The following is a 14,052-nucleotide window of genomic DNA, read 5'->3' on the forward strand; positions in this document are numbered from 1 at the left end:
TGAGTCAGAGAGGCACACTGCTGAGAATGCTAGAATAAAGATTTATTATATAGAATCAACCTTACACAAGTCTGGGCATTTGTAAAGAAGTCCATGTCAGGCTGTCCCCTCCGCATCTGGGGATGTACCTTAGGTAGCTGTAGGTCAGCTGTGCTAGTGGTCAGCAAGGAGAGCTGGTTGTGGAGTGACGATGAACTGAAATCCATAAGAAGAAACTGGAATTCATGCCTCTCAGGGCCTCCAAAGGCAATGACAGGGGTGACCTGCAAGAGAAGCTGGTGCCCAGTACCATGGAGCCACACACACACCTAGCTAGGACTCTGAAGCTGAAGGAGGGAGTTTCAATGCCAGCTCACTCTTTTGGCCTGGGGTAGTATTTGCCAGCTATCACAGTGCCTGGGGCCATACCATGAGCTTAACAGCATAAAATGAACAGCCGCATCTCTACCGCTCCCTCTCAAATGTGGTGAAAATTTCTCTTGTGACCAACTCCAGTCCAGAACAAACAGAGAAAGGAAATCCAGGAAATGTACCTCTCGCTTAGCTACATTGGCACAATACAAAGCCAGCATTCCCCCTAACACTAAACTGATCATCTTATATGAGAAGCTGTTTCAGTGTTGAAAAATGCACAGGCATGTAGTCCACCTAGGCATAGATTAGGAGGATTCTTATCTACAAGTTCTAAGTACCTGTGACTATATGTAAATTACAGTGTTAAGAGAAAAGTTGATCAACTCCCACCATTAGTGGCTAAAAATATACGTATTGTTGGAGGAGTCCAGCAAAACTCATTAACTTCAGTAATAACAATTTACTAACATACCCTAGGCCTCATCGTCCATGTCTCCCATAAATATTATGCATTAAAAGGCAATAGGTATTTTTTTAACTTGAGAATTTAAAAGACTCTTTTATCTTTTATGTAAAATGTTTACTTGTATTTGAGGACCAAAAAAATCCCCATTAACCTGGGAAGCAAGGATACTCTATTACATTTTCTAATCACCTTGTTTAAACTGCTTTTCACACCACATAAACATGCTTTTTTTAATGCTTGTTTCAAATGCAACTTAAGTTTTCAGCAATCAAATGGTACCATCCTTGGACTTGTCCAACTTCTGTTTTTCATAAGCAAGGACTGCTTATTCTTCATGAGCCTGAAAAACAATATGAGTGTGTTCTGTGAATTCCTGTGACTTTCATCAGTGGCACACACACCCAGAACCAAGCCCAGTCCCTTCCAGAGTAAGCATACCTCAGCCAACTCCTCATTAGCTTCAAAGGGATACGGGGAATTGAGGCAATTATGTGCATTACACAAAGCAGACACAGGTAATTCATCTGAAGGACGTGCTTGGGTACTCTCAATTTTCTGCCTGCCAAGCCTTGCCAGTGAAGGCAGCGCCCTCTACAAAAGAAAAGGAAAGGCTGTGGCCATATTACCACTGGCTCCATAGCTGGGACACACAATTCTATCAGAAAACGTTTTCACTTGGTTTATGACAGTTGAGAGATTTTCAGGCTTTCCTTCTATAAATGGGAAACAATTAGTCATTGCACTGCCAAGGATGGTTTTCCTATTCATCTTGGGCCTCTCAGAAGCAATTTCTGCTTCACTCATTTTATTCTTTGTTGGAAACAACTGTGACAAAGTCGAATACATTACATCTGTTTTGCAGCCCTTTTGACCTCCTACAGCTGAGTGCAAATGTAGCCTGTGTGAGGCATTTCCCCAAACAAAACTATTATGTGCAGTTGAGGGGCAGGCATATTGGTTTATATGCACCCAAAACCAATGCCATGACCCTCTCAAATTGTGGCCAGAGTTCAAACCACTCAAGTTGACCTTTGCACATAGGCCTTATCCCTAAGACAACTATTCAAGCATCAATAAGAAATTTCTGGAGTGTGCCAATGACCCATGCTTCTCATATTTAGATCTAAACCTATTCAGTACAACCAACTTTTAGATTCTCCTTCAAAAGAGATTGTTTTGACCTCCTTCCAGGTAGTATTTATTATGGACAACCCTATTTACTTATCCTGCAGAGTTATTAGTAATTCATTTATAAGAAGACCAGGCAGGTACCAAATTTTTAAAAATGAAATGGTGGCTCTCTGTGCTAGAGACTGCTAAGTATTTTATAGTCATTCCATAAAGGACAGCTAATGTCTTATCTAATGTTCTTTAGTTCATTTCTCCTAAAGCTAGACCTTATTTAAACACCCTGTGTTCCTGGAAACTCTAATAAGAAAGCTGAGCTTCCTATGGTCTCAATGTTAGTATAACCCCAAAATTCATATGTTGAAATCTCAATCCCCATAGTGACGGTGTTAGGAGGTGGGGCTTTAAGTGTGAGGGTGGAGTTCTCATGAATGGAATCAGTGCCTTATAAAAAAAAATCCCCAGAGAGCTCCCCCCCCCCACCCCCACTCTTTCACTATGTGAGGACACATTGAGAAAAGGACTATGAGGAAGTGGCCCTCACCAGATATTGAATCTGCCAGCACCATGATCCTGGACTTCCCAGCCTAAAGAACTGTGAGAAATGTTTGTTGTTTATAAGCCACCCAGGTTCTGGCATTCTGTTATAGTAACCTGAACACACCCGGACAAGCCCACTGTTCAATGGTCTTTGTCATGCTGCCACTTTGCTGGTAAAGTTAGGGTAGTGCCCGTACCATGGGATCAGAATAGTAGTGTCATAACCCACAGATATGGAAATATCCTTTCTCCTTGCTTTAGGACAGAACCAGGAATAAAGCTAGAAAAGACAAGTGCATTTATTCTCCACTGCCTCAACTTTAAACCTCACCCCCCAGGTCTCCATACTGATTCAGTATAAAGTCATGTACTTGTCTACCTAGAAAGACTTCTCTTGGAGTTTCAAGCATATCCATCTTTCAAACTTTTTAAATTATCTTTGTTCTCTGGACTTCTGACTGTTCTATAAAAGTGAATCTAGGACCTGGAATTCAGAGTCTACAAGTTCACCTGGAATTAAGAATTTGAGAAGTATAAATACAATGTGCATTCCACCCAAATGCTTAGCACTTCATATTACCTGGACAAGGAGAATTTAGTAAATAGGGAAGACTTTAAAGGGAAGGGGATGGGAAACAAAGAGATTTCTTGTTCTACTCGTTGTATGACATGAACCCTAAACACACACACTTTAAGAATTAGAGTTGAATATCTGACATACCTTTTTTGTAAACTCTTTTGCTTTCAACTTGAGTTTATTGACTTGAGATTCTGCTATCTCTGCCCTTTCCTTAGCTTCATTCAACTCGTGTTGCTGCTTCTTATACTTGGAAAAATATTGATTGGCTTGTGCTTCCTATAAAAATAAAAAAAAAATGAAAAAAATATCCCTGTGCTTACATAGTCATTTTCTCTGCTTTGACATGAGAAAGTTGAAAAATGTGTGAAAGGAATATAAACTTCTGAGTGTTGAATATATTTTGGTATGATATGATATATAAGGATTCAGACTTTCTAGCAGGCATGATATCCATTTTTATAAGCATTGTTTTCTGGAAATTTAGAACCTGCTCAGCACATTCCACTAATTGGATGTAGTATGGTTTTCACGGGCATCTTACGTGTTAGAAAAACCACAATTGCTTTGCAAACAGCTAAACATCCTAGTTTACCTCTGAGTGAAGGGGGCTTATCTTTAAAATTATATGTCAACAAGTAATTATTACATATAGCAGTTTTAGGCAAAATTATTGAAATAATTCAAAACCCCTGAAGAGATATTATTAGATATATATTATTAGATATAAGCCAATATATACATTACTTATGAATTACATTCTATGTAGCTATGAGTTGGCAACCAGCATTGGCAAATACATTTCAAATGATGACAGTTTTGGCCAGAGTTATGTCGAGGCTGTGAAACCACTCACCCAAGGATTTTTAGGGTGAGGAAGGCCCCAGGGTGACTATCTGGCCAAAAATTTGCCATCCCTATACGACATCATGTTTTTACTTGACTCATTTTTTTGCAATGCACATATCTGAGCGTAACCACAAGGTTGATGGTGAAAGCTCTGGCTCCCCGAAGGAAAAAGTAACAATTTTTTGAGCATGGGTGATAATTCTAGTCTGAGAAAAACTAGAAAATGAACAGACTTTAAGCTGAGCTGGTCCTCTCTGACAAAGTGCTTACCTATCTCCATAAATCAAAAACAATGGCTGGGAAATCCATGAGGCTGTAATGGCTGCCAGGTACTTACTGCTGCCTCCATTTGCTGCTTGTAACTTTGTACTTTTAGCTGAAGTTTATCCATCAGAGTCTGCATCCTACTCAGATTTTTCTTGTCATCCTCTGCCTGAAATGCATAGATAGGTATATGAAAGTGATTTGAATGATCCAGCAGTCTGCATTGGGAGTAGCCTCATGTGAGAAAATAAAAGGAAATTTATTATTTTAATTTTGGAGAGGGAGAGGGAGAGAGGGAGACAGAGAATCTGAAGCAGACTGCACTGTCAGCACAGAGCCTGACATGGGGCTCAAACCCACAGACTGTGAGATCATGACCTGAGCCCAAGTCAGGCACTCAACTGACTGAGCTACCCATGTGTCTTGGTTAGGAACTTTACTAAATAACTTGTTTGAGTTGTGATTTGAGAAATGGGTCTTACTTTACTTATTGTAAGTTCTGAGAAATTAGCAATGACAGTCACTTCTTTTTTTAAAAAAAAATTTTTTTTTTCAACGTTTATTTTTGGGACAGAGAGAGACAGAGCCTGAACGGAGGAGGGGCAGAGAGAGAGGGAGACACAGAATCAGAAACAGGCTCCAGGCTCTGAGTCATCAGCCCAGAGCCCGATGCGGGGCTCGAACTCACGGACCGCAAGATCGTGACCTGGCTGAAGTTGGACGCCCAACCGACTGCGCCACCCAGGCACCCCACAATGACAGTCACTTCTAACAGTCCTCCCATCCTAACCAAGCTACACCAGCCTGTGGTTTCTCAGTAGGAATGAAGTACCATTATAACAGAAGCTGTGTGTACAAAACTAAAAACCAATCCTCTCCTGCCACTAATCAAACCAACTCTTCCCCCTTGAACTTTCTAATTGACTCTTGGTTTTGGATAATGGAATTATAAAAGGTAAGTCTTCTGGAATTGTGGTGTTGGCATCAGCAGAGAGTGAGGAAAATTCTATGAACTGTGGGGACCTTGGTGTGTACATTCTCACTGCTTCCATTGCAATCCAGGCTTGGGATGGACAAAAGAAATCTAGTAGGATAGTGTTTCTTAGCTGTGCTCTACAGAGCCCAGGGTGTTCTGAGGGAATAGGAGGGGAGAGGCACACAGGTAGGAAAGTCTCTGCATATCCCCCACTTTCTCATGCCCTTTTAAGTAGAGTATCTCCACTTTGGAGCTGTTGAACTTTCCAAAATAAGACCATCTCAGTTGGCTTGTGGTTGAGATACTGATTTTTTTTTTAAGTTTTTTTTATTGTGAGAGAGACAGAGACAGTGTAAATGGGGGAGGGCAGAGAAAGAGGGAGGGAGAGAATCCCTAGCTGCCAGCACAGAGCCCAATGTGGGGCTTGAACTCATGAAACTAGGGGATCATAACGTGAGCCAAAATCAAGAGTCAGAAACTTAACCAACTGAGCCACCCAGGTGCCCCAAGATACTGATTTAATCAAGGTCTGCCTCCTGCTACTCAAGTGATTTTCCTGTTTTCATATTACTTGTTTCATCAAATGTCAACTCCTTTGGTGACTTTCATAGTCTTTCTACTGCCCTTCCACTGCCTTCCACAAACTTCCTCCACTCCAATTAAACTCATCTCCTATTACCTCATAGTTCTCTTATTCCCTCTTCTGTAAGTTTAGTCAATATCTCCCCTTGGACACAGTAGCGAGGAAAGAGAAATGTCAAGTCTTTCCACAAAAGAGGACTATTTGCTTATCTTAGTACCTGCAGCCTAAGGAAGGCTTCTAATTTAACACACATCAAGGGGCTGACTGCAATGCTCTCCAGAGACATGAAAGGCTGGTAGGCATCATATTCACACTTGCCCTCTGCCTCACTTCAGGTTGCTTTCTCTCAGAAAGGAGGCTTGTGCATGTTTAGTGCCTTGGTTTGTGGATGCTCCCCAGAAAATACCCCATGAAGGCATGACTCTGGTGGCCAGTGGTACTTATGTTCATGGGTCCCATAGGGCTGCAACAAATAGTGCTTAGCCAGCTAACCCCTCCCCTGCCATGTCACAATACAGAAGCAGAATACTGAAATGCCGTCTTTCTGTCAAAGAGACTAATTCATATATCTTAGTAGCTGTCACTACGAAGCTGGCTTCTAATTTAACATACATCAAGGGGCTGACTGCAATACTCAGAGACTGGGCAGGCTATCTTCCCCACTCCAGTTTACCAGTACTTCTAAGAAAGGAGTTTGTACACAGGTCTGGTGTCCTGGATTTTGTAGCTGCTGCCCAGAGGACACATCCCTTGATAGCCGGGCTCTGGTGACCAGCAGGGCTTGTGTTCACAGGTCCAATGGTATGGCACAAAGAAACAGTTAAGTGGCTATCACCCCAAGGCTCAGCAGAAATAAAACAGAAATGGCCATCTCCCAGTCTTCGCCTAGAAGAGGTATATATGCATATTTTAAAAGCTCCTACCTGAGGATCCAGATTCCAATCAGCCTGCATCTAGGTACTGAGATCTGCCCCTTTTGGATACCAATAGGCTAGGACACCCTAAACTATTGGGAGCCACTACGAACAAAGAAGAGGGCTTGGACAATGACAAAGGTTTTAGAAACAACCAAGAGCTAGAGCATTGTTGAACAATAAGGATCATGTCCTACATGAGACCACTCATTCAAGACTGGGAGAGGTAGCTGTTTTACCTAATGCATAGAAATCAATGCAGAAAATCAAAGAAAATGAAGAAACAGAGGAATGGGCTTCAAACAGAAGAGCAAAATAAAATCTCAGAAAAAGAGGTAAGTGATTTACCTGATAAAGAGTTCAAAACAATGGTCATAAAGATGCTCACCAAGCTCAGGAGAACAATGCATGAATGAAGTGAAAATTTCAACAAAGAGAAAATATAAGAAAGTACCAAACAGAATCACGGTAATGAAAAATAAGTGGACGGGGGTGCCTGGGTGGTTCAGTCGGTTAGGCGTCCAACTTTGGCTCAGGTCATGATCTCATGGTTCATGGGTTTTGAGCCCTGCATCGGACTCTGTGCTGACAGCTCAAAGCCTGGAGCCTGCTTCAGATTCTGTGTCTCCCTCTCTCTCTGCCCCTCCCCGGCTCACACACTCTCTCTCTCTCTCTCTCTCTCTCAAAAAGAAAATAAACATTAAAAAAAATTAGAAAAAAAAGAAAAAGTAGTGGACTGAAAAGTACAACAGAGAGTTCAATATCAAACTAGATGAAGCAGAAGAAAGGATAGTGAACTTGAAGACAGGGCAGTGGAATTCATCTCATCAGAGCAGCAAAAAGATAAAGAATGAAAGAGTGATGGCTTAAGAGACTTATAGAACATCAAGCAGACCAACATTTGCACTCTAAGGGTCCTAGAAGGAGAATAAAGAGAGAAAGGGGCAAAAATTTGAAAAAATAATGGCTGAAAACTTCCCTAACCTGAGAAAAGAAAGAGACATCCAGATCCAGGAAGTTCAGAGACTTCAAATGAAATAAACCCAAAGAGACCCACACCAAAACACATAATACTAAATTGTCAAAGACAAGGAGAGAATCTTAAAAGTAGCAAGAGAAAAACAACTTGTTAACCCCATAGGACTCTATAAACAGATTTTTCAGCAAAAACTTTCCAGGCCAGAAGGGAAAGGTACAATACATTCAAAGTATTGAAAGAAGAAAAAAAATAAAAACCTGCTAATTAAGAATACTCTACCTGGCAAAGATGTCCTTCAAAACTGAAAAAGAGATAAACAGTGTTCCAGGCAAGCAAAAGCTAAAGGTGTTCAGACCGTTAGACTGGCCTTATAAGAAACATTAAAGAAACTTCTATAAACTGAAATGAAAGGGCACTAATTAGTAACAGGAAAATGACTATACATATATATATATATGTATATATATGTATGTATATATATTTATATACATACATATATATACATATATATTTATATGCATACACATATATATATTTATGTATTTATGCATACATATACATATACATGTATATGTTTATATGTATATATATGTATATTTTCAGAATAATATAATGTTTGGTGGTGGATAAATCACTTATGTATCTAGTATGAAGGTTAAAAGACAAAAATAGGGGCGCCTGGGTGGCGCAGTCGGTTAAGCGTCCGACTTCAGCCAGGTCACGATCTCGCGGTCCGGGAGTTCGAGCCCCGCGTCAGGCTCTGGGCTGATGGCTCAGAGCCTGGAGCCTGTTTCCGATTCTGTGTCTCCCTCTCTCTCTGCCCCTCCCCCGTTCATGCTCTGTCTCTCTCTGTCCCAAAAATAAATAAACGCTGAAAAAAAAAAAAAAAAAAAAAAAAAAAAAAAAAGACAAAAATAGTAAAAAATAACTTCCAATATCTGTTAATGAATACACAGGATAAAAATATGTAAATTGTGACATCAACAAACATAAAATGTTGCCAGGGAGGACAGTAAAAATATAGAGCTTTAGAGTGCATCCCAATTGAAGTTTAAAATAGACTATCATAAATACAGTTTGCTTCATGTAAGCTTCATGGTAACCACAAAGCAGAAACCTATAGACACACAAAAGATAAACAGAAAAGAATCTAACCATACTACAGAAAATCACCAAATCAACAAGGAGCAAGAGAAGAATAACAAAGGAATTACAAAACAGCGAGAAAACTAACAAAATGGCAATTACGTGCATACCTATCAATAATTACTTTAAATATAAGTGGACCAAATTTTCCAATCAAAAGACAGAGTGGTTGAATGGATACAGAAAGGAAACTCATCTAGCTGCTGCCTACAAGACACTTCAGACCTAAAGACACACAGACTAAAAGTTTTAAAGAATGCAACAAGATATTACATGCAAACATTAACCAAATGAAGATGGGGTACCTATACTTATATCAGACAAAATAGATGTTAAGACAAAGATCTAAATAAGAGGCAAAGGTTATTATATAATGATAAAGGGGTCAATATAACAAGAGGATATAGCAGTTGTGAATATCTATACACCAATATAGGAATATCTACATATATAAAGCAAATGTTAACAGACCTAAAGGGAAAAATAAACAGCAATACAATAAAAGTAGGGAACTTTAATACCCAATTTTTATTAATAGATAGATCAGACTGACAGAAAATCATTCAGGAAACATAATCCTTAAATAAAACATTAGACCAGATGGACTTAACAGACTGTATACATTCCGACCAAAAGGAACAGAATACACATTATTCTCAAGCATGCATATAATATTCCTCAGGATAGATCATATGTTAGGCCACAAAACAAGTTTTAATAAATTTAAAAGGATTGAAGTCACATCAAGTATCTTTTCTGACCACAACTGTATGAAACTAGAAATTATAAGAAAAAAAAACCTGGAAAATCCTCAAATGTAGGAAGATGAAACAATATCACTAAACAACCAATGAGTCAAAGAAGAAATCAAAAGAGAAATAAAAAAATACCTTGAGACAAATGAAAATGGAAATACAACATACCAAAACTTTTGAGATGCAGCAAAGGTGGTTCTGAGAAGGAAATTAGTAGTAATAAATTTCTACATTAAGAAATGAATAAAGGTCTCAAATAAACAATCAGACTTTAGGCCTTAAGAAACTAGAAGAGAGAAAAATACCAAAGTTAGCAGAAGGAAGGAGATAACAAAGATCAGAATGAAGATAAATGAAAATAGACTAAAAAGACAATAGAAAAAAACCAATGAAACTAAGAGCTATTTTTTTTTAAAGATAAACAAAATTGATAAACGTTTAGCTGGTCTCACCAAGAAAAAAAAGAGAAAGGATGCATACAAAAATAGAAATGAAAGAGGGGACATTACAACTGATACCACAGAAATACAAAGGATCATAGAAACCACTAAAAACAATATGCCAAAAAATTGATAACCTAGAAGAAATGAGGAAATAAATTCAGTAAAGTTGCCAGATTCAAAGTTAATTTACATAAATCTGTTGTTTTTCTAGACACTAGTAATGAAGTATCAGAAAAAGAAATTAAGAAAACAATTCTAGTTACAAGTGCACCAAAAGAATAAAATAACTAAGAATAAACTCAACCAAGGAGGTAAAAGACCTGTACTCTGAGCTATAAAATGTTGATGAAAGTAAATGAAAATAACACAAATGGAAGGATATTCCATGCTCATGGATTGGAAGAATGAATATTGTTAAAATATCCATACTATAGGGGTGCCTGGGTGGCTCAGTTGGTTAAGAGTCCAACTTCGGCTCACATCATGATCTCATGGTTTGTGGGTTCGAGCCCTGCATTGGGCTCTGCCCTGACAGCTCAGAGACTGGAGCCTGCTTCAGATTCTGTGTCTCCCTCTCTCTCTGTCCCTCCCTGGCTTGTACTCTGTTTCTCTTTTCCTCTCCCCCTCTCCCTCTCTCTGTCTCTGTCTCTCATAAATAAACATCAAAAAAATTTTTAAATATCCATACTGCCCAAAGTAATCTACAGATTTATTCAATAATACTCCTTATTAAAACACCAATAGTATTTTTCACAGATCTAGAACAAATAATTCTAAAATTTGTAGAACCACAAAAGACACCAATTAGTCAAATCAATCTTGAGAAAGAATAAAGCTGGAGGTATAATAGTCTCAGATTTCAAGATGTACTACAAAGCTATAATAATCAAAATAGCATGGTACTGGCATGAAAATAAACACATAGATCAAAAGAATAGACTAGGGAGCCCAATAATAAGCTTACATTTATATGGTCAGTTAGTCTATGACAAAAGCAACAAGAACATACAAAGAAGAAAGACAGTCTCTTCAGTAAATAGTGCTGGGAAATCTGGGCCACTACATGCAAAAGAATGAAACTGGACCACTTTCTTCTTAAAGCATACAAATAAATATACTCCAAATGTATTAAAGACTTAAATGTGAGACCTAAAACAATAAAACTCCTAGAAGAAAACATAGGAAATAGTCTCTTGAATGTTGCCTTAGCAACATATTTATGGATGTGTCTCCTTAGGCAAGGGAAACAAAAGCAAAAAGAAACTATTAGGATTATGCCAAACTAAAAGGCATTTGCACAGCAAAGGAAACCATCAACAAAACAAAAAGGCAACCTACTGAGTAGGAGAATATATTTGCAAGTGATATACCTGGTTAAAGGGTTAATATCCAAAATATATAAAGAACTTACATAACTCAATACCCAAAAAAATCCAAATAATCTGATGTACAATGGGCAGAGGACCTGAATACAATAATAATACAAATAATACAAATACTAATTTGCAAAGATATAGGCATGTCTATGTTTACCGCAGCATTATTTACCGAGCAAGATATAGAAATAGCCTAAGTGTCCATCCACAGATGAAGGAATAAAGAAGATATAGTATATATATATAATGGAATATTACTCAGCCATAAAAAAGATGCAGTCTTACCATTTGCAGCAATATGAATGGACCTAGAGGGTATAATGCTAAGTGAAATAAGAGAAAGACAAACACCATATGGTTTCACTTATAGGTGGAATCTAAAAAACAAAATGAACAAACTAACAAAAATAGCAAAAACAGAATCTTAAGTACAGAGAACTGTGGTTCTGAGTGTGTGTGTGTGTGTGTGTGTGTGTGTGTGAAATGAACAAAATGGGAGGTACAGGCTTCCAGTTTTGCAATGAATAAGTCATGGGATGAAGACATATACAGATTATAGATAATATAGTCAGTGGTATTGCAATGGCATGATATGGTGGCAGATGGTAGCTACACTTGTGGAGAACATAGCATTACATCTATAGTTGTCAAATCACTATGTTGTACACGTGAAATGAATATAACATCGTATGTCACTTATATTGCAACAAAAATATTTTAAATAAACAAAATTGATAAACTTTTGGCTAGACTCACCAAGAAAAGAGAGAGAAGACTCAAACAAATAAAATTAGAAATGGAAGAGGAGACATTACAAGTGATACCACAGAAATACAAAGAATCATGAGACTATTATAAACAATTATATGCCCCAAATTTGGATAACCTAAAAGAAATAGATAAATTCTTAGAACATACAACCTACCAAGACTGAATCACGAGTAAAAGGAAATTTGAGGATATCAAAAATACAAGAAACAACAGATGTTGTCAAGGATGTGGGAAAAAGGAAACCTCTTGCACTGTTGGTGGGAATGCAAATTGGTGTAGCCATTGTGGAAAATAGTATGGAAGTTGCTAAAAAAATTGAAAATAGAAATATCCTACATTCCAAGAATTGCACTACTTGGTATTTACTCCAAAATACAAGAACACTAATTCAGAGGGATACATGCACCCCTATGTTTACTGCAGCATTATTTACAATAGCCAAACTATGGGAGCAGCTCAAGTGTCCTTTGATAGATGAATGGATAAAGAAAATGTGGTGTGTAAAGAAAAAGAAAGGGAGAGAGAAAAAAAAGAAACAGACTCTTAACTATAGAGAACAGTGGTTGCCGGAGGGAGGTGAGTGGAGGGATGGAACTAGGGGATAGGGATTAAAGAGTATAATTATTATGATAAAAAATAAAAATGATAAAAATAAATCAAGTACAACATAAAAAAATCGTAACAGACAAATTACTAGTGAGGAGATAGGATTAGTAATCAAAAATCTCCCAACAAATAAAAGTCCAAGACCAGGTGGCTTCACTGGTAAATTCTATCAAATGTTTAATGAATAATTAATACCAATCCTTCCCAAATTCTTTTTAAAAAATTGAAGAAGAGGGAACACTTCCAAACTTCTTTTATGAGGCAAGCATTACCTTGATATCAAAACTGAGAGAGAGAGAGAGAGAAGGAAGAAAGGAAGCAAGCAAGCAAGGAAACTGAAAACTACAGGTCAATATCCCTGATGCACATAAATGCAAAAATCTTCAACAAAATATTAGCAAACTGAATTCAGCAATACATCAATAAATCCAATAATCAAATTGGATTTATTCCAAGGATGCAAGGATAGTTTGATACCTGCAAATCAATGTGATATACCGCATTAACAAAATGAAAGATAGAAATCATATGAACTTCTGAATACATGAAGAAAAATCATTTGACAAAACTCAACATCCATTCATGATAAAACCTCTCAATAATGTGAATATAGAGGGTTGTATCTCAACATAATAAAGACCATATATGAAAAACACACAGCTAACATCATACTCAATGGAGAAAAGTGGAGAGATTTTCCTCTGAGATTAGGAATATAACAAAGATGCCTACTGTCACCACTTTTATTCAACATATTACTGGAAGTCCCAGCAGCACAATTAGGCAAGAAAAAGAAATAAAAGCCATCCAAATCAGAAAGGAAGTAAATGGTCTTGATTTGGAGATAATAGTATATGTAACAAAACAAAACAAAAAAACCCTAAAGACTCAATCAAAAACTGTTATAAATAATAAACCAATTCAGTAAAATTGCAGATGTAAAAGCAACATACAAAACTCGGTTGTGTCTCTGTACACTAATAACAAACTATTCTAAAGAGAATTTGAGAAAACAATCCCATTTACAAATGCATCAAAAAGAATAAAATAGTTAGTAATAAATTTAACCAAAGAAGTGAAAGATCTGTGCTCTGAAAACTGTAAGACATTGATGAAATAAATTTTAGGAGACACAAATAAAATGGAAAGTTATTTTATGCTCAGGGGTTGGAAGAATTAATATTGTTAAAATATCCATATTACCCATAGCAATTTATAGATTCAGCACAGTCCTTATCATAATTTCAATTGTATTTTTCACAGAACAATTTGAAAATTTGTATGGAATCACAAAAGACCTCTCATAGCCAAAAGAATCTTGAGAA

General features: G+C 37.4%; 1 protein-coding gene across 1 annotated transcript in view; it reads right to left on the minus strand.

Annotated features, from left to right (window-relative positions):
* Positions 1-27: 27 nt before the first annotated feature.
* MYH15 (myosin heavy chain 15) overlaps positions 28-14,052 on the minus strand; it is a 147,953-nt gene continuing 133,928 nt past the window's right edge. The window contains exons 39-41 of the mRNA XM_045501924.1: positions 4,252-4,347; positions 3,210-3,344; positions 28-1,160 (exon numbers count right to left, since the gene is read on the minus strand). Coding sequence (XP_045357880.1) covers positions 1,146-1,160; positions 3,210-3,344; positions 4,252-4,347 — 246 coding nt within the window. The 3' untranslated portion in view covers positions 28-1,145. The remainder of the gene's footprint in view (positions 1,161-3,209; positions 3,345-4,251; positions 4,348-14,052) is intronic.

Source organism: Leopardus geoffroyi, chromosome C2, assembly GCF_018350155.1.
Source record: "Leopardus geoffroyi isolate Oge1 chromosome C2, O.geoffroyi_Oge1_pat1.0, whole genome shotgun sequence".
In the NCBI taxonomy this organism is placed as follows: domain Eukaryota; kingdom Metazoa; phylum Chordata; class Mammalia; order Carnivora; family Felidae; genus Leopardus; species Leopardus geoffroyi.